The 20697-nt window shown below is 42.7% G+C and overlaps 1 protein-coding gene across 1 annotated transcript in view; it reads left to right on the forward strand.

Annotated features, from left to right (window-relative positions):
* The window catches only part of LOC143284475 (ectopic P granules protein 5 homolog), a 65671-nt gene that overhangs the window by 31959 nt on the left and 13015 nt on the right, over positions 1-20697 (forward strand). Inside the window, exons 23-38 of the mRNA XM_076591146.1 lie at positions 116-343; positions 877-1043; positions 2235-2410; positions 8384-8480; positions 10129-10252; positions 10824-10977; positions 11959-12130; positions 12752-12917; positions 13783-13925; positions 14232-14400; positions 16253-16447; positions 16987-17118; positions 17732-17813; positions 18325-18479; positions 19098-19290; positions 20391-20588. Coding sequence (XP_076447261.1) covers positions 116-343; positions 877-1043; positions 2235-2410; positions 8384-8480; positions 10129-10252; positions 10824-10977; positions 11959-12130; positions 12752-12917; positions 13783-13925; positions 14232-14400; positions 16253-16447; positions 16987-17118; positions 17732-17813; positions 18325-18479; positions 19098-19290; positions 20391-20588 — 2551 coding nt within the window. The remainder of the gene's footprint in view (positions 1-115; positions 344-876; positions 1044-2234; positions 2411-8383; positions 8481-10128; positions 10253-10823; positions 10978-11958; positions 12131-12751; positions 12918-13782; positions 13926-14231; positions 14401-16252; positions 16448-16986; positions 17119-17731; positions 17814-18324; positions 18480-19097; positions 19291-20390; positions 20589-20697) is intronic.

Below are 20697 nucleotides of genomic sequence, written 5' to 3' on the forward strand. Positions count from 1 at the left end.
ACATTTGTCCTTGCCAACACCAGCAGTTGCAGGCGGAGAACAAACACAGACATTACCAGTCAACAACAACGCACATCATACTGAAAGCCTCTAAAATTGTCCTTGCCAACCACAGCAATTACAGGCAGAGAGCAAGTCACGGGGCAGCTTCCTGACGTGGGTGGGAGGGGGGTCGGCCAGCCCCCCGTCTCTGATGGAGCGGTCATCACTGCCGGAGTTTGGCTGGCTGGCCACACAGATACTGAATGTGGAGGATTCCTTGGACCAGGAGAGTGGTGTGTGGTCCGCCCTGCAGCATGAACTGTTGGCTAACCCCACTCTGTCTCTGGACACTGCCTTGAAGGTCTCTGTTGTGCGTTTGTCTTTGTCTTTGTTAGATTCTTTGGTGTTTGTTAAAAGTGTGGTTTTTTTCGTTTCAGAGTCTTGAGTTTATAGTTTTCTGTTTTGATTTGGGTTTGTGTGTGTGTGTGTGTTTATATATGTGTGTGTGTGTGTGTGTGTGTGTTTAGTTTCTTTGTTTTTGCTGTGAGTGTATGTGTGAATGTTCATCTTTTCGTTTGTGGATGTATGTGTGAGTCGTCCAACTTTATTTGCATGTGCAGTCACACATGTACATGTAAATACATGAAGATTTATTCACACACACACACTCAGACACGCACACACACACACTCACACACTCAGACACACACACATACACACACACACACATACACACACACACACACACACATTCAGCACATTCACAGAGACACGTACATAGACATACAAGCAATCATCCACACCCGCTCACACACCCACAAAAAAAACACACACAAACCATAAGAATTTGAACAAAGATGAGTGTACACTGAAGATGACTTGAACCGTGTGCAGAACGTGATGACGCGACTGAAGCCAGACTATCCCCGCACGGTGGGCCGTCTGTGTCTTTATCGCTGGGCCCAGCAGGCCCTGGACATGCCCATCACCCATCCCATGGTGCCTCTGGTGTGGCAGAAGTTCTTCACCCTCTTCCTTGGCCGATGCACTCACCAGGGACAGTCAGTGTTGTGTATACATTTCTCCTTTCTGTGTGTGTGTGTGTGTGTGTGTGTTTCTTTCTCTCTCTTAGCGTTTCTGTCTGTTTCCATCTCGTCTGTGTGTTTTTCTGACTGGTGGTCTTGTGTGATACATGCTGTGTGTTTGTAATGTTTTTTGGGTTTTTTTAGCAGTCTTAATTTTGCTTTGTTTATTTATTATTTTGATAAGTGAAAGCAGATAGCTTGATTTAATTCATTCTATACTGCCCGATGACTTCCTTCATTATTCTCTTTATACTGGCCGTTTGTTTGTGTTACAAGAAAAATATCTAAAAAAAACAAAACAGAGTGCAAGTACATACAGCTGTGAACTTTCATCTTGATATAAAGAATAGAATGGACTAACATTCGGCAAAGTTTTCAAAGCACTCGCTTTATTTTTGACTGATTTATCATAATTTGAAAAAAATTCATGTTTTTTGCAACTGACATAAAGGGGTGAATTTTTCTCATATAATAGAAATTTTACAAATGTGGTATTTTGTAACCATAGACACTTCCTAACTGTAGCAGCTGAATGGGCAAATGTGTATGCACAGTAGATATCCACTATAGAATCAGTTTGCATTCAAATTTGTGCCTCAGTACTTGCCAAAGTTGACGGATACGCCATCTTGTCGAGTGAGCGAGCGAGAAGGCAAAGTTGGGTGACTATACACTCGCAAGTACTGCACTCAAACAAAGGCATTCTCAGCTACAGTAAAAGTACAGGTGCACTTTTGGGTGACTGTAGAACAGAGCTATGCTGTTTAGTTTCGCACAAAACTGTTAACCTATAAACTACAATTTTTTAAACTCGCAGTACGCTATAGCATACCATAGTAACAAAGTGTTGTGCGCATGAGATACGCTATAGCATACCTTAGTACAGAAAGAGTTAAAGTATTTTGAAAATGCGTTTTTCTCATAGATTCCCTGTCAAGTTTCTGTTTTATTGCATATCACATATAAGTAAAAAGAGGAAAACCACCTTTTGAATGTCTACTGACCCCTTCCCACCATACCATCACTGCTACACCTTCACAATGACCACAAACCACTCCTCTTTCCTGTAAGTGATTGTTTTTCACAGCTTGATAAGGAAACAGTGAATGAAGGTCAGAATCATTCTGACAGCCAGCTGACAGTTTCCAGCTAGAGCTGTGATTGCAGGATGCCAAAGCGTGCCAGCGTAGGGGAGCGGTTCTTTGAGAGCATGACCATGTCATCCATGCTGAAGAAGCTGAAGAAGAAGCTGGCAGAGGCTGCCGACTACCACATGAAATATGAGCCCCAGGAAAACCCCACCAAGATGGAAGATCCACCTTCTGAAACCTCCACCCCCTCACGTAAGAGATCCCTGCTTTCTCTGCCGCAAACAATAGAACAACAGTATGACAGTTTTCCCTTTACCATTGTTATTTTCAGTGATCACTGCTTTTTTTACCTGACAGACTAACAATCTGTATTGTGTTGATTTTATCTGACAGTGTTTGGGATTTTCTGCACATTTACTGAGTTGGGGTAAGTTCATGATAAAAGTCTTCTCTGATTCATGTTGTTTTCACAGTTGAGTTGTGTTGTTTCTGGCCTGTAAGATGCAGCCATTTCACACCAGTTGGACAGCCGTGGCTGATCTCAAAGTTGAAACATTCCGGGAGTGTGTGATGTTCATGGTTTGACTGCCAGATTACACACTCAGCACCTGAAGATTCACTTGATGACACCTGAGAGCTTATTTGTTTTTAACTCACTCGATACTAACAGCGGGTATTTCCGTTGTCCGTTTCCAACCGGTTTTATACGAACAACGAGTACTGCCGTTCCGACCTTCAAAAATTTCCACAAGTGACGTCGTAACCCGGTGTCACAGACACAGCCATCCAGGTTACAGCCTAATTAGCATAGGTCAACCTCTGACCACTGGAGTGGCTGGCACGTCGCTTGTTGCTGTGCTGTTGAGCTATTTTTGTCGTCACCCAGGCCTTTGTGTTCAGACAAACAACAATGGCGTCGCAACCCAGCACGAGTGGTACACAGAGCAGACAAGGAAGGCGTGTTTACACCCTAAGAGAAGCCGTAGAACTGGTCCAAACTGAAGGATCAGATGTCGAAGATGGTGAAGAAGACGAGGAGAGTGATTTTTTAGCATCCGAGGCGAGTGAAAATGAAAGTTTGTCGGACATCGAACCTGAAGTGGAAGAGCAGAGAGGCGTGGCAAGCGATGCAGGCAGTGACAGTGAAAGAGAGGCAGGCGCACACGGCCTACTGGCTGACCAGAGCATGGACACTTTTCTGAAATTTATGAGCAAAGAGTGGCATGAGGATTTTAGTTTTTTCCCTGCCATACCACCTTACACTGACCAAGAACTGCACGGACTGCAATTACAAGGGATGACTGGCCACGCCCCTATAGACTTTTATGACGCGATATTCGACAACGCGATCATGACGCATATTGTTGAAGAAACCAACCGATATGCCGCTCAGTCCCTTCAACAGAAAGGTGTTCTGCCACCCCACAGTCTCTTTAGGAAGTGGAAGAACACCACAGAGAATGAAATGACTGGATTCTTGGCGATACTTATACACATGGGTCTCGCCCATAAACCACAAGTGGCTGACTACTGGTCAACTAACCCTATCCTGGTATCACCATTTGCTGCCAACATCATGTCCAGGGATAGATTCAATCTACTTCTGGCCATGCTGCATGTCTCAAACAATGAAGAATATATTCCTCGGGGAGAAGAAAACCACAATCCTCTCCACAAAATCCAGCCTGTCTACACCCATCTGCGAGACAGATTCAAGGCCCTCTACATCCCAGAGGAGAACATCTGCCTTGATGAGGCAATGTGCCCATGGAGGGGGAAGCTGAGCTTCAGGGTGTACATGAAGGACAAGCCTGTCAAATGGGGGATCAAACTATACGAGCTGTGTGAGTCGTCATCAGCTTATGTGTTTGACTTCGAAATTTTTGGTAACGTCCCCAACATCAGCAACAAACCGGTGGATGTGGTAATGAGAATAGCAGAGCCCCTCCTGAATAAAGGCCGGACAGTCTATGTAGACAACTATTACTGCTGCCCTGAGCTGGCGGAGAAGCTGGTGATGCAGGATACTCACTGTGTTGGGACTGTGCGGCCGAACAGGAAGGGTATGCCCAGACAGCTGGTTTCTGCAGCCCCACCACGCGGCCATGTATACGCTTTACGCCAAGGTATGTAGTAATTTTATTTATCATGAGTTTGTTTCCCTATCATAATATGTTCACACAATAATTTATAAATCATACATCCTCCAGGATATACTTTTTTCCACATATGGTTGTGTTACAACTGATATTATGAATATGATCTGTTCATTTGTACTTCATCTACATCACATATACAAATACTGTTGACACATCTGTGGTGTGTGTAAAGGTACACAGGCATTGTTGAGTTTGTGTGTGTGTGTGTGTGCATTTGTGTGTGTGTGTGTGCATTTGTGTGTGTGTGTGTGTGTGTGTTTGTGTGCATTTATGTGTGTTGTGTGTGTGTGTGTGTGTGTGCATTTGTGTGTGTGTGTGTGTGTGTGTGTGTGTGTGTGTGTGTTTGTGTGCATTTATGTGTGTTGTGTGTGTGTGTGTGTGCATTTGTGTGTGTGTGTGTGTGTGTGTGTGTGCACATGACTGTGTGTGTGTGCATTTATGTGTGTGTGTGTGTGTGTGTGTGTGTGTGTGTGTGCACATGACTGTGTGTGTGTGTGTGTAAGTGTGCATTAGTGGTTGTGGTGGTGGTAGTGGTGTGCGTGGTGTGTGTGTGTTTTCTTTTCCACTGCAACTGTTTCCCTAATTCTCTGTGTACATGTGCTATAGGTGCAGTAGGTGTCCTGAAGTGGATGGACAAGAAGGCAGTGCACCTGATCACCACCAAGATGGACCCAGCTGAGATGGAGGAGGTCACCACAAGGACAGGCAGGAAACTGAAGCCTAAAGCTGTCCAAGACTACATAGTCAACATGGCTGGAGTTGACCGCAGTGACCAGCTCATGGCCTACATGCCGCTCAATCGGAAGACAATGAAGTGGTGGAAAAAATTATTTTTTCACCTCTTCACTCTCTCTCTTATCCAGGCATCCATCCTCCATGACAAGTACCAGAGGAGTCAAGGAGGATCTAGGATGTCCCTGAAAAAGTTCATTGTCATAATTGGCAATGAACTCAATGCCAGATATCAAGCTGGTGTTGCTGCTGACCAAGCCACTGCCCAGGCCGTTGCCCAGGCTGCTGCCCAGGTCATCGCCCAGCCCATTGCCCAGCCTGTTGCCCAGCCTGCTGCCCAGCCCCGTCCTCCAGGACTTGTGCCCACCCCACAGGCTCGCCTTCAAGGTGCACACTTTTCCACTGTTCTTCCTCCACGACCCAGTGGAAAGAAGAACTTCAGGAAATGCCATGTTTGTACTGCACGGCGCAAACGCTATCCTGAGGTCAAATTTCGGGAAAGCCCAAACTGGTGCGCCAAATGTGGTGTAACTTTGTGTGATAAGCTGTGCCAGGGAAGAGACATCACTTGTTTTCAAGTGTATCACACCATTGCAGATTATGCAAATTATTAGAAGAGATTATGTGCTTTTTTTTTTTTTTTTTTGTTGCTTTTTTTTTTTCCATGTGTAGACAGCGGCTGTTTTGGATATCAAATAGCGAGGTTTTTGGCCCTATGATTAATGTTAGTGTATTCTTACAGTACAGAAACTTTCAAATGATTACCAGTGTGATGTGTGTGAAAAAATTTTTTTTTTCAAGAACAATATGGATTACCTAGACAAGAAAGATCATCGTAAAGGATACCCCATCTCCATCCAACTACAGAGAGAGTACCACAGACTGAAGAGCTGCTTACTGTGCTTATTCACTATATCAGTAATCATGTCTCCAAATTTCAAGACTGTGTGACATCTCTTTTTCTTTTTTTTCTTTTTTTTTCCAGACCATACTTATACCTACTGTTTTGAAGAATGCCACTTGACAAATTACCAATTAGCAACTTTTATGATATTTATTTTAACTCATTTGTATGATGCAGAAACTCTCAAACAGCCATTTTTTTACACTCTACAGGGTTTGACAATGCAGTTTATGTGGAAAATAACCCTTTTTTCAACAATGCTGTGAATTTCATCACTATGATGTGCAACCACCCTCAATTTTGTTATCGTAAAAAAGGTAATCCTATTTATCTCTGGCTACAAAAGGTGAACCATAACAGTAAGAGCTTTGAAAAATTGTGCTCTTCTTATTCACTTTATCTGTAATAATGTCTCCAAATTTCAAAATCATGTGTCTTTTATTTTTTTTTTAATGAATTGTTTTCAAACCATACTGATGCCTTGTGTACTAAAGAATGCCGTATGACAAATTGCCAATTGGCCACTTGCATGTTATTTATTTTTGCTCATTTGTATGATGCAGAAACTCTCAAATAGCCATTTTTTTACATTCTACAGGGTTTCTCAAAGTGATTTATGTGGAAAATAACCCTTCTTTCAACAATGCTGTGAATTTCATCACTATGATGTGCAACCACCCTCAATTTTGTTATCGTAAAAAAGGTAATATTATTTATCTCTGGCTACAAAAGGTGAACCATAACAGTAAGAGCTTTGAAAAATTGTGCTCTTCTTATTCACTTTATCTGTAATAATGTCTCCAAATTTCAAAATAATGTGTCTTTTATTTTTTTTTTAATGAATTGTTTTCAAACCATACTGATGCCTTGTGTACTAAAGAATGCCGTATGACAAATTGCCAATTGGCCACTTGCATGTTATTTATTTTTGCTCATTTGTATGATGCAGAAACTCTCAAATAGCCATTTTTTTACATTCTACAGGGTTTCTCAAAGTGATTTATGTGGAAAATAACCCTTCTTTCAACAATGCTGTGAATTTCATCACTATGATGTGCAACCACCCTCAATTTTGTTATCGTAAAAAAGGTAATATTATTTATCTCTGGCTACAAAAGGTGAACCATAACAGTAAGAGCTTTGAAAAATTGTGCTCTTCTTATTCACTTTCTCTGTAATAATGTCTCCAAATTTCAAAACCATGTGTCTTTTATTTTTTTTTTTATGAATTGTTTTCAAACCATGCTGATGCCTTATGTACTAAAGAATGCCGTATGACAAATTGCCAATTGGCCACTTGCATGTTATTTATTTTTGCTCATTTGTATGATGCAGAAACTCTCAAATAGCCATTTTTTTTACATTCTACAGGGTTTCTCAAAGTGATTTATGTGGAAAATAACCCTTCTTTCAACAATGCTGAAAATTTTCCTTCTATGCATTTGGAACCACCCTCAATTTCGTTGTTGTAAAAAAACTATGTTTTATCACTCCAGCTACAAAAAATGAACCATGAAAGTAAGGGCTATGAAACTTAGCACCATGCTTATTCCATTTATCAATAAACGTGTCTCAAAATTTCAAGTCATTGTGTTTTGTCATTATTTTTTGGTGATTTTTTAAAAAACCTATACAAACGCCCAGTATCCACAGGAACACGTGATTACAAAAAGCCCAGTATCGAGTGAGTTAAAGGGTTTAGAACTTAACATTAAAAAACAAACAACAAACAAACAAATAAAAAATACACACGTCATGCAAAACCATCTTAAAACTGCAGACCACCCAGGAAAAGAGTTGAGCTGGTTTCTGTGAGTAGTGGTCCCACTGGCATGGTTTGCAAAGATTGCTTCTTGTGGCTTGTGGGGCATGTAGAACACTGGGTTAATTACACATTGGTTGCACTAAGTACATTGGGTTACACTGCTCGTCCAGCATCTGCTTAGCAGATGAGGTGTTGCGTATTTGGATTTGTCCTTGAGTGACGGAACTGAACTGAACTCAGACTGGATGATGTATGTTGCTGGTGCTGGTAAATGTTGACTGCACTGAAGATGACTTCTCAGTCTGGAACAGAACATTGTAAGCTGACCGCACAGTTGACCTTCTTTCTGTGTTCTTGTTGTGATTTATCAAATGTATGTCACTTCCATGAACTTAAATAAAGCCAAAAAAAAGGGAAGTGAATGCATTGTATGCTGTGTAGCAGCACCTTGTAGTCCGGAAATTTTGGTGTTATCGTTATTGGGTATTGTGTTGGTATATTTCAGCTATAATTTACATGTTTTACACAGTTTCTTTCAATCTTGTACATTGTCATTCCCTTGTGCTCATCCTGTGTCAGCATCCAGAAGTGTGCAGGGTTTTGTACCTGCATGTCATAGTATTGACACCTGTGTACCTGTTGCTTGCACTCCTCACCTGTTGCAGATGGGGGTTCAGAGTCAGACACACCTATGCCCAGTCCTCTGACAGAGGAGAACCCACAGTACTTCAGTTCCAAGGAGTTCCACAACCAGCTGGCCCGGTCAGTCACCCTCTCTCTCTTTGACTGTCTTTCAAGCATTGACTTTTTTTCTTTTTAAAAAAAAAAATTTTTACTCAACTAAATTGGAATTCCTGTGTATAACTTCCTTTTGGTTTAGAATTACTTGACTCTGAAAATACCTTAACCCCTAGGCTGCCTGCATGACGAGATAACTCGTCATGGCAAGCATGTATGCTTCGCTGCCTGCATGACGAGATAACTCGTCATCGAAATATTCTGACTTTTCCCTGGTTTGCATTCACTTCCTTGGCAAAAATAGTGGTAGCTTTAGCCTGGGGAAGCTCTCTAGATTCTATTCATAGCTAGAAACCCCATCTACGTCATGAAGCAGTCCTTTATTTGAACGTTTTGGTTGGGTCACTGTCCAAGTGTTTGCCTGACTTCTCTCCCCGCTCGCTCAACAAAATGTCGGACTGACGCCGTGCTCAAGACATGCGATCGTGACGAACTAAATCAACCATGATTTCTTTCTTTAGCTGATGCTCAGAAAGAATTGAAACGTAAATTCGAAGGAGAAGATAGAGATGAACATTTATAGGACGATCTGATAGAAAATAAATGAATAATGAAGAGAGTGGCCACGATGCGACTGTCAGTGAGTGATGCCGGCTGTACAGATCTTAGCAGACGACAGATGACCAAATTAGCAGCAGAGCGATAGTCTTGGCACGCAGCCAACGCGGTCTGATGAGAACTGAATCAAGTGACCGTGTGAGAGGGGTGAGGAGGAGGGGGGTGGAGACTGAGGGGGCGTGGCCTCACATCCATCTTATCACTTGGAGAAGTCACAATGTATTGTGAATCTATCTCTTAAAAAATATATATATATTGTGGTTGTTCTAGTATGATTTTGGGTTTGCAGATATCCATTTGTCCAGAAAATATTATGTTTTTGTGCAAATTACCTGACTAATGTTTGTAATGAACAAGTTGAAAAAGTGACAAAAAACAAAACACTGATTTCAAAACAACAGCATGTCACTAAAAATATATAAAATGGGAAAACAGCATGTTTTGTATTCTTTATTCATTTACCTTTCAGAAAATATATACTTTTATGGGTCTTTCTCCAATAACAAAGAGCACAGAATTTTTTGAAAATTGATACCCGTTTTTTGTGAAAAAACCCTGGCAAATAGATTTCACTTAAATCTTATTTTCCTGGCAGCGAAAGGGTTAAAGGACCTTTTTTTTGGTCTAAAATGGGATTCCTGTACATTTCCAGAAAGGCAGGAGTTAAATAATGCTAGAAATGTATGAAATGACCTGAAGCAGAAGGCCTGGTTTCTCAGCATCAGTCTAACATGTTTCTTGGTGAAAGGCAAAAAGCATTAACAGTGTTGAATACTTAAAAGTGTGAGAAAAGTTAAATCAGTTTTCTGCCTTTTGTTTGTATTCTGTGTCTGTGTATGTGTGTGCATGTGAACGTATGTGTGTGTATGTGTGCGAGTGTATGTGAGTGTGCTTGTGCATGATGTGTGTATGTGCATGTGTGTGCGTGTGTGTGTGTGCATGTGTGTGTGTGTGTGTGTTTGTGCACGATGTGTACGTGGCTTACCTGTCTGCTGCTATGTATTCAGCTGCTTTGTTGCACGTAGTTAATGTGTGTTTGTTTTTACTGACACAGACTGTACCAGACGTTTTTACTGTGGCTGGATGAGCCCAGACTGCACGGTGCTGACCTGTACCTGCCTGCCTTACCACCCCAGTATGAAGCCGCTCGCCTCATGCACATCTTTGTTCCTGGCAATGTGAGTCATCAACTGCTCCCTTTTGGTTTAAATGGAGCCTTGCACCTGAACATAGCTCTAGTGTCAAAATTTGTCTCATTAAAACGTTTTTCATGTTCCTTCAAGTGCATAAACTGCAAGAAAAAAGGAGCTAACTTTTGTAGTATTTCTTGATGTGTCCACATGTAATTTGGAAGAAAGAATATATATTTTTTTTTCCATATCAGTATCCAACCTGCCGAGGATGTAAAGTCCCCACGGCTGAATGGGTAAATGGCAATATCTTTGATGACATAACTGTCTTTTCTGATGAAGAGTGGTAACCACTGTGCAACTTACAAAAGCATGGTAGCTTCGATATTTTTGAGACAATTGGAAGAAAACGTTTTAGGTCAGGGTGGATCAGAAAGAGTTTCTGTGGGAATATCAGAAATGGGAACAAGGTCCAAGGGTAGTGTCATCACATTTTTATTCTGCTTCAACCATTTTGCTCTGGCCGTGTGAATTAAAAAGAAAAGAAATGTTAAGAAAATCAAGTTTTACTGGGCTTTATACAACAAAACTATCGTTTGACTACCTTTTTGTATTTCAGAATCCCTGGCTGGAGTTTGTGGACTTTGAGGGAGCACAGTATGACATCAGCGTGTTTGCTGCGGAATGGCGGACACTCGTGTCTGGTCAGCCTCAGTTTGGTTCCCAGTCCCCAGCACATCAGCGTGGCGTTATTCCTCCAGAGCAGAAAACTGGTGGGTATTGTAAATGTTATGTTGTGTCATATTTAAAAGTTACACATGGAACATCATTTACCATGGACCCAAATTGTAGGACTGGAACCAGATAGTCAAATGTCATCCACTCCACAGAAAATGTTGTTTAATTACACATACATAACCGTGACCCAACTAGTGCAAACTCCGGCAGGGGTCTGACATTCCTGTCCTGTGCAAACTACTATCCGCCTATGCGGAGAAAATGAAACTATGGCCGATAACCTCCCGGAAGTAGGTAACCTCCCCTTTGTCCCGCTGGCTAGCGCCCTCTTTTTCTGGCAGCCATTATGACTCCAGTTCCTGTGCTCTCCATACGGCTAAAAGAAAATTTCCTTTCCAGTTTACTGACCAGCACTGCAGGTGTCCGTATTTTTCAGGCCTGGTTTATTTCAGGATGTATGAAAAACGGAAACACAGAATTATTTAGTGTCAAACTTGTTCTGTTTTGAAGGTTATCAGTTTTCTTTTTTCCCCTTACTTTCATGCCTGGGATAAATTTGTGTTTATAGTCTCAGTCTTTGTCCATGAATAAGCAGTTATTGTTGTTACCAGGGGACACATTTGATTTCCTGTGTTTGAGAATCAGAACAGGCACTACTGAGCCCCACTGAAGTGACTGTCAGTTGTACAGTTGTGCAGGACCACTTTTTCAGGCCACTGTTGGCTCCCAGCGGACTTGTGTTTGTGAGGCTGCAACAGGATGAGGGTGTGAATCTGGAATTTGATTTATATGTTCAAATGGACTCCGTGTTTGCAAACTCTCCGTATCATGCACATACAAACTACACACACACACACACACACACACACACACACACACACACACACTTGTACATACAAACATCCACTTGTACAAACATTAACTTGTACACACAAACCTCCACTCAAACACACTCACATTCCCATCGTTCACCCTTCCGAACTAATCCTCGCCAGTTACTCCCGTTTTCCTGACAGCTACGGAACGCATACTGTCGCGGCTGCAGCGCTACAAGTCCCCCGAGTGCCCACCCTCTGTGCAGCCAGTTACGCCCCCTGTCCCAGACATCTCCCCCATGTTGATGACTGACAAGATGGCTGCCATCCACCTTCTGGACGCCGACCTTGCTGTGTTGACTGAGTTCACCAAGTGAGTGGGATACATGTTTGGCTGACTGAGAAAACGTTGTGCCAAGCTGGCTGTGTTTTGCGTTCTGTTTGAGCCTGATCAGGAATTGTCTTCTTGAGTGAGGTCCCTGGTAATGTAGTGTTTCTACTGAGGCTACTTCCTGCACCCCCTGCTTTTATTTCTAATATATAAATTCACAAAATTATAGATATCATCGAAGATGATTTTTGCCCAAGCCAAATATGTTGCTCAAATCATAATGAGTTGTGAGACAAACCAAACTGAACATTTGTAGGTTTCAATGAGAGATATGTATAAACAGTAATAGAAACTTTTTACTTTTTTCATCTGTTTTACATTTATTTGCTTATTTGTTTACTTATTATCATCATTGCCTTTTTATTTCATTTTTTACTTATTATTATTATTATAATTTTCTTTTTCTTTTCTTTTCTTTTTCTCAAGGCCTGACTAAGCGCGTTGGGTTACGCTGCTGGTCAGGCATCTGTTTGGCAGATGTGGTGTAGCGTATATGGATTTGTCGCAGTTATGCCTCCTTGAGCTACTGATACTGATACTAATACTTTTTTTCAAAGTGGCACAAAAAGTTAGCTCTTTACATGGTGCTGTGGTGTTGGTCAGGTTTTTCTCCACGCGAGCAGCACAGCAGTGTGCTGTTGATGGTGCTTTCCTGGACCTGATTCCCAGCCAGTTCAGCAATGCCACCAGGATTGCCAAGGTCCTGATTGAATGCCGCCGCGTCAACCCCTTCCATAAATGTTCTGGTCCTGCAGTGATCTCATTGAAGGTAAGGCAGGATGTAAGGCTGTCAAGTGTTGGTTGTCATAGCCATGATACAATGGGTGCTTTAGTCAAAAGGTTGGAGTGTCATGCTTTTTGTCTGGGGTCCTGGCTTTGATTCCACATTGGGGCATGGTGGATGGAGGCTGGATATTTTTCTGCTTTCCCAGGTCAGTGCATGTGAAGACCAGCTAGTGTCCTTGACCTTCTTTGTGTGGAAACACATGCAGAAAATCAAATACACACAGTGAAGATCCCTCAGTCCATAGCAGTGTTTGGTTTGCGGAAATAAGAACATGCCGGGTATACACGCCCCTGAAAATGGATTATGGCTGTCAATATGGTGGGGTAAAAACGATCATGCATGTAAAAGCCAGTTGTATTTCTGAGTGAACCTGGGAATTGCAGCCAATGAAGGCATACAGAAAGAATAACCATGATATGTACCTAAGTAAAATATAGCAAGAGATCTGTGAAGAGCTGTATCTTGTGTTGTTTTGCTATCAGAGTGTGATACAGAGTTGAAGCATGTCACCACAACTCTTCTCAGATGCAATCTTTAAAGACAAATTCCAACTTTTATTCTGTTCTTGAATGCCGTTCATATTGGGGCCACCTATTTTGCCCTACAGAATACAAAATCAAGGTATTGTATAGTATTAAACAACAATATAGAGAAGTAACTCTCTCTCGTTCTCTCAGATTGAATAGGATGTTGGGTATCAGTTTACTTTTGATTTTCAACATTTGTTTATGGCAAGATAGAGTACTCCCTTCTCCTGCCCCATACTGCTCCCCCCTTTGCAAAACAGGGATGACATCTGACACTAAAGCGCATGTTACTGAGTGTGTGTTTCCTGCTGTGTGCACAGGTGGATGAACGAGAGGTGAACTCTGTGGTACAGAGGAAGATGGATGAGAACAGAGCTGAGTACAAACAGCTGATCATAGAGTCAGTGCTGCCCCCTCCACAGAATGTCTGCATTGCTGCTGTCCATGTGGAAAACGCCATCACGTGAGATTACTTTACTGTCTCAAATCATACAGATTTGGTCAGGTGCATTATTACAACATAGACAGATTATCAACATGGAAACAAATAATCAATGTGGAAACTCAGAACTTCTGTAAGAACGTATTCAGTTCAGTTCAGTTACTTAATGAGGTGTCGCTGAGTTCGGACAAATCCGAAACATACTAAATAAATTGGAAAGACACAAAAGCAGAAGCATTGTATATATGTTCACAATTCTGCCGGTAAAAGTAGAACATGTTTATAGTCAGTGTGTTGATCCCATCGGCTGGTCTCCATGTTCTCCAGGCTGCTGATCAAGCTGTCCCAGCAGACCTGTGACCAAGACAGGCGTCGGGTGCTGTGTGATGTGGCCTGCACCCTCTTCTTCCACCTGACAGTGCAGGTGTGCGAGGAGACCAACTTCTACCCCCCAACAAAGCAGTTTTTTGCCTCCTGCGTGGAAATCCTCGGCCAGGTATGTTGGGTCTTCGTTCAGGGTCAGGAGCACTGTTGACAGAAAAGAAAGGTCTTGAGAACAAGTGTATGTTTACCTAAACAAAGGTGCAAAAGCAAATCACACAGGTTTGTTTCTAGGAAAAGACTGGTAAATTATGGCAGTTCATACATTGAATCTGACATCACACACTGAAGTGTCAGCAACATGCTTTTTTTTCATAATCAGGATGATGACATGATTGTTTCTGATTCCATGCTCAAATGTTGGTTTGTTTGAAAGGGTCTAATAACAGGTGGAGCAACAGTCCAGTTTAATTGTCTGTTCTCCCATAATTTTGTTTCTCAACAGGAGTTGGTTTTTGTTGTCAGGAATTAGTGTTTGTTTGACAGGAACTGGTGTCTCTGTCAAAGGGAAATTATTTCTGTCAACAGGAATCCATGTCTCTGTCAACAGGAAATTGCTTCTGTCTACAGAAAGTTGTATCGGTCCACAGAAAGTTGAGTCTGTCAACACAAAGTTGTGTCTTTCTCAACAGGAGGTTGTGTCATTCAACAGGAATTTGTCAAGAGAAAGTTGTGTCTGTCAACAAAAGGTTGTGTCTTTGTCAAGAGGAATTTGTGTCTGTCAACAGAAAGTTGTGTTTGTGAACAGGAAATTGTATTTGTTAACTGGAGATTTTCTCTTCGGTCAACAGGACATTGTGTCTGCCAACAGGAAGTTATATTTGTTAACTGAAATATTTCTCTTCGGTCAACAGGACATTGTATCTGTCAACAGAAAGTTGCATTTGTTAACTGGAGATTTTCACTTTGCTCAACAGGACATTGTGTCTGTCAACAGGAAGTTGTATTTGTTAACTGAAATATTTCTCTTCGGTCAACAGGACATTGTGTCTGTCAACAGGAAGTTGTATTTGTTAACTGGAATTTTCTCTTCGGTCAACAGGACATTGTGTCTCTGTCCATAGGAAGCCCTGCCTCTGGTTGTTCACAGAAAGTTGTGTCTCTGTTCATAGGAAGTCCTGTCTTCAGCTGGTCACAGGAAGTTGTGTCTCTGTCCATAGGAAGTCCTGTCTTCAGTTGGTCACAGGAAGTTGTGTCTCTGTTCATAGGAAGTCCTGTCTTCAGTTGGTCACAGGAAGTTGTGTCTCTGTCCATAGGAAGTCCTGTCTTCAGTTGGGCACAGAAAGTTGTGTCTCCTAGTTCCCAGGAAGTTGTGTACTTGTCAATACAGTTGTGCGTCTGTCAACAGGAAGTTGTGCCTCTGTTTGTCCACAGGAAGTTCTCTGTCTGTCAAGACAGTTGTACGTCTGTCAACCTGTCAACAGGAAGTTGTGCCTCTGTTTGTCCACAGGAAGTTGTGCCTTTGTTTGTCCACAGGAAATTCTCTGTCTGTCAAGACAGTTGTACGTCTGTCAACCTGTCAACAGGAAGTTGTGCCTCTGTTCGTCCACAGGAAGTTCTGTGTCTGTCAAGACAGTTGTTCTGTGTCTGTCAAGACAGTTGTGCGTCTGTCAACAGGAAGTTGTGCCTCTGTTTGTCCACAGGAAGTTGTGCCTCTGTTTGTCCACAGGAAGTTCTGTGTCTGTCAAGACAGTTGTGCGTCTGTCAACAGGAAGTTGTGCCTCTGTTCATCCACAGGAAGTTCTGTGTCTGTCAAGACAGTTGTACGTCTGTCAACAGGAAGTTGTGCCTCTGTTCATCCACAGGAAGTTCTGTGTCTGTCAAGACAGTTGTACGTCTGTCAACAGGAAGTTGCGCCTCTGTTTGTCAACAGGAAGTTGTGCCTCTGTTCATCCACAGGAAGTTCTGTGTCTGTCAAGACAGTTGTGCGTCTGTCAACAGGAAGTTGTGCCTCTGTTTGTCCACAGGAGTTTGTGTCTCGGTCGCCATCTGAAACCCCGTTGCTGATGCAGTTCTGCCTGGACAACCCTGTCCTGGCGGGCATGGTGGCCCCTCACTTCACGCCCAGCAACGCCCCGCAGAACTTCCTTTCCATGTACGAAAAGCTCATCACCGCTCTGCAGCAGCAGAACCTCAACCTGGTCTTCATGCTGCTCACCAAGGTGAGGCTGCTGGCTTCATGTGATACAGTTTTCTGTTTGAAGATGATAGCCAACAGTAGTCACCAAACACTACAGGCATTGTGGTTCGTGTTAAGATGGTGATCGTTGACCAAAACGCCATAGGCATTGAAGCTGTTCATGACATTTTTGTTCGCTGCAATGATAATGCATGAATCTGTGAGCATGAATGACTGAAAGTTTCCACAAAGTATTCCTCAGTATAATAAAAAAAATTTAAAAAATGGTACAGAATGCAGTGTAATGAAAACAGACATGAATGTAATGGAAAGTACAGAGAGATAGATATAAGAGAGGAGTACTTAATTACATTCTGCCTATTATGCCCTCTGGCATGTAAGGCAGCAACAAACATCATACACTTGTCTATTTTGGGTGCCATCTTTTATTATATTGAGGAATACTTTTGGGTCTTGAGTTCTCCTTTTACTGTTCAGAAGAGGAATGGGGTGCATGGAAAAATTCATTCCGGGGTGAGCAGAAAGTCCGTTCACAGTGTGACGCTGTGCGTGTGTTGTCAGTTTGATGTCCAAGCATGGCTGGAAGAGACACGGCCCAATGCAGACGACAGAAAACGCTTCCTGGAGATCCTGGGGTCAGCCCTTATGTCCTGTGGTGCAGAACCTTCTGCTGACAGCAAGCTGGTCTTTGACGTGAGTCTTCTGCTGCCCATCTTTGGGTTCTTTGTCAGACTCTTCTTTCTGCCTGTCTCTCTTTGCTCTTTCTTTCCCTCTCTTTCTGTTGGTAGTGGGGCTTGTCTGTTAGCACATGGGAACGGTGTGTGTGGTTTTGTAGGTTGTTGGTTCACATTTGGAAAAAGATATTGATAGGGCTGTCAAGGTTCGTAAGACCACCAGACAGCACTCAGTGCCATTTGTCAGCTGTCATGTACAGCTGTCATTCGTCAAGTCATATGGCTTTTGATGAGACAGTGAACAGAGGAATTAAGGTGAAGAGAAGGTATAACTACAGATAAATTATCATATGTTGTCCTGAGTTATATTTGACATCCAGTGTGGAAGACAAGATTGGCATGTTGCTGTAAAACTGGAGGCATGTGTGTCTGACTGATTCCGTTCAGTTTCAGTATGATACAGGAGAATGTGTGTTATTTTGTTTGTTAGAGAAGCTGTCATCATGTCATAGTAGAGGTTACATGGAAGATTGGATAAGTAAAGAGCACCATCATTGTTGGGATGTCATGAGGATTGTTGTATATTATTTTTGTTGTATATGTTTCACCAAGTGATGATGGTGTGTTTGTAGCTGTTCCTGAGTCACCTGAGATTCGTGTTGAAACACCAGTTTCCGGCCAACCTTTCACCTGTCCTTATTCTCCTGCTGCAAGGTCAGTTGTACAGCTCTCCCAGAACTGAGAGAGTGTGATGATATCAGTGTATTCTTGGGGTTTGTGCAAGTTTGAGGGGGTTTTGTCAGTATGAATGTTTGTTTATTTATTTATCTATTTATTTTTTACTTTATATTCACATATTATGATTTTAGACACATTTATATATTCATGGAATATTTGGGTGTGACTGTAGTTTGTATATATACATATATGTGTGTGTATGTTAGTGTTAGGTCAGTTATGCTCCTTTGAATCATATGTAAAAATGTTTAGGAAAAATGTGTGCATACGTGTTTGTGTGTGTGTGTGCGAAGGTGTATGTGTGTGTGAGTGGGTGTTGGTTCTGTTCATGTTGCTTTGTCATTATACACTCCAGACGATAAAAACGTTTGATGAAAGCACGCCCGCATTTTAGCATATTCGCATGAAGGTAAACGGAAACCCCAAAAAGAAAGAAACACAAGACAATAACAGGTGTGAGAAGAAAGGTGCGGGTGGTGTGCTGCAGGGTCCAGCAACGAAGCGCTGCACACCCGGTGCTGGGAGATGTTCTTGATGGAGTGCTGTGCCTGGCAGCAGGACGTGCAGGGCTGTCCCGTCCCCAGAGCTTTCTCCGTGTCCACTGTGCAGGCCTGCAACTCCCTGCCCCTCTCCATCCAGCTGGTAGGTCATGGGGGGAGCTCTGTGCTTTGGGTGTTCGGTGGATAGGGGATGAAGGGAGAGAGAGTTGTTGGCTGCTGGCAGCAGGGATGGTGAGGTGTTAATGTGGGTGAATGTCTTGTGTGTGTGTGTGTTTACATGCATGTGTACAGGTATTGGTGCAAGTGTGTATGTGTGTGTGTGTGCTTGTGTATGTGTCATTACTTGTGCATGCTTGTGAACCCGTTTTCTTCTCAGTTCTGTGTGTTGTGTGTGTGTGTGTGTGTGTGCATGTGTGTGTAAAGACTGAAGAGAAGGCTGCAAAGTACCCTCTGTCAAAGAAGTCCCAGAGATACCTCTTCAACTGCCATGAGTTGAACAAAAACAATCTGCACTAAAAAGACCATTCCATAGGGGGAAAATCACCCATGAACACCTACCAAGGCACATAAAATACTTTGACACCACACCTCAACACAGACATACACAATTGTCCCTGCCCCAAGTAACCTTAACCACCTCCGCACTCCCCCAAACCCCTTCATTCTCACACATGCACAAATATCAAATACTTCCACAGGCGTCACCACAAAGACTTGAACAGATCACTTTGTGTGCTCCGCTTCTCTCTCTCTCTTTCAGCTGGAAGAAACTCTGAAGATGTTGGCGACGTACTTCAACCATCAGCGCCGATCGCAGCAGGACTTGATCAGTTTTGGCCTGTATCCACGCTGGGGTCGCTACGTGCCTTACATCGCTCTCCTGCTGGGTCTTCTGTCGCGCAGCTATGTGGCCAAGGTCCTGGTTGCTGCTGACGGCCAGAACCCCTCCAGAGGTTTGTGGTGCTTTTGGATTTGTGATTGGTTGTATGTGTGAGTGTGGTGTGTGTGTGTGTGCATGTGTGTGTCTGTGTTTGTGGTTGTCTGTGTATGGAAGTGTGTAACTGAAAGAGAGAGGGAAATGTGTACAAAGTGCAAGTTGTCCAGCATACACCAGAAATATGTGTGCTCACAAATTCTTGTGAAATAGTTGAAGATGGTCATATTTCTGTATGGTTGTCATTGGAGTTTTTTTTGTTTGTTTTTTATTCTCTTTACCAAAGGCAGCTTTCTGTTTGGATTGTTCAGGATTAAAAGGGCTGTGCCAGTCTTGAATAAAACCTAATTTGATTACACATACTTAACCGTGACCCAACTAGTGCAGACTCCGGCAGGGGTCTGACATTCCTGTCCTGTGCAAACTGCTATCCACCTATGCGGAGAAAACAAAAGCAACTACGGCCGATAACCTCCCGGAAGTAGGTAACCTTCCCTTTGTCCTGCTAGCTAGCACCCTCTTTTTCCGGCAGCCATTATGACTCCTGTTCCTGTGCTCTTCATACGGCTAAGTTTTTTTTCGTATTTTCTGTCTGTCGATTCTCTGGATTTCTTGTTTTTTGTTTAACAGGTCACAAAACTACTTGGCCTGTTTGGGCGATCGAGCTCATATTAAGGCGCGATTGCAATCGACCGGCGGACACAGTGAATACGTATGAATAAAAGCTAATTTGTGTTTGCACATTTCTTTTGTTATTGCTGCTGTGTGCACATGTCAAATGATCATTATAAGTACAAGCCTGGCACTTCCTTTTTTGAGGAAGTGTCTGGGTTTGTTCCAATGTACCTTTTATTTACCTGTGTGCTAGCTGAATCAGTAGCATAAGCAGCATTGATTTGAAGTTGTGTAGCTTGTAAATGGAGAGAGAACTTTACCACTCTTTACTACTTTCTGTACAACTAGTTTCTAGTAAAATCATGGCTGAAAATGTCCTTCTGGAGCCCATAAAAAACAATCACACACACACAGAGACTGAAAAAAACAAAATGTTGAATGCACATTTGCTCCCTTCTGTTCTTCCTGTCATTGAAGTCATGCTGTGTCTGTGTGTCCCCACAGAGATCCAGCTGGTATGGATTCAGCAGCTGAACGCCTGGCAGGCATGGATGGAGCCCCTGCCCTGCAATGTTCCCCCTGCTCACGGCGCCAGTGTTGTGGAGATGATGGAGCCCTGGACAGAGGGGGACACGGTGGTGGCTGTCAGCATGGTGGAGTCCTTCAAGTCCACCTTGATGTTCACACACACCACTCTGGCAAGTATGTGGAACAGGGCTCGAGTCCCTTGACACAAGGTGGATGGTGATTCTGTTCTCTAGAGTTAAGAATGTTATTCTGTTCTCCTGACTTGGAGCGTAAGGTGAGATAA

This window comes from Babylonia areolata, chromosome 8 (assembly GCF_041734735.1).
Source record: "Babylonia areolata isolate BAREFJ2019XMU chromosome 8, ASM4173473v1, whole genome shotgun sequence".
NCBI lineage: Eukaryota > Metazoa > Mollusca > Gastropoda > Neogastropoda > Buccinidae > Babylonia > Babylonia areolata.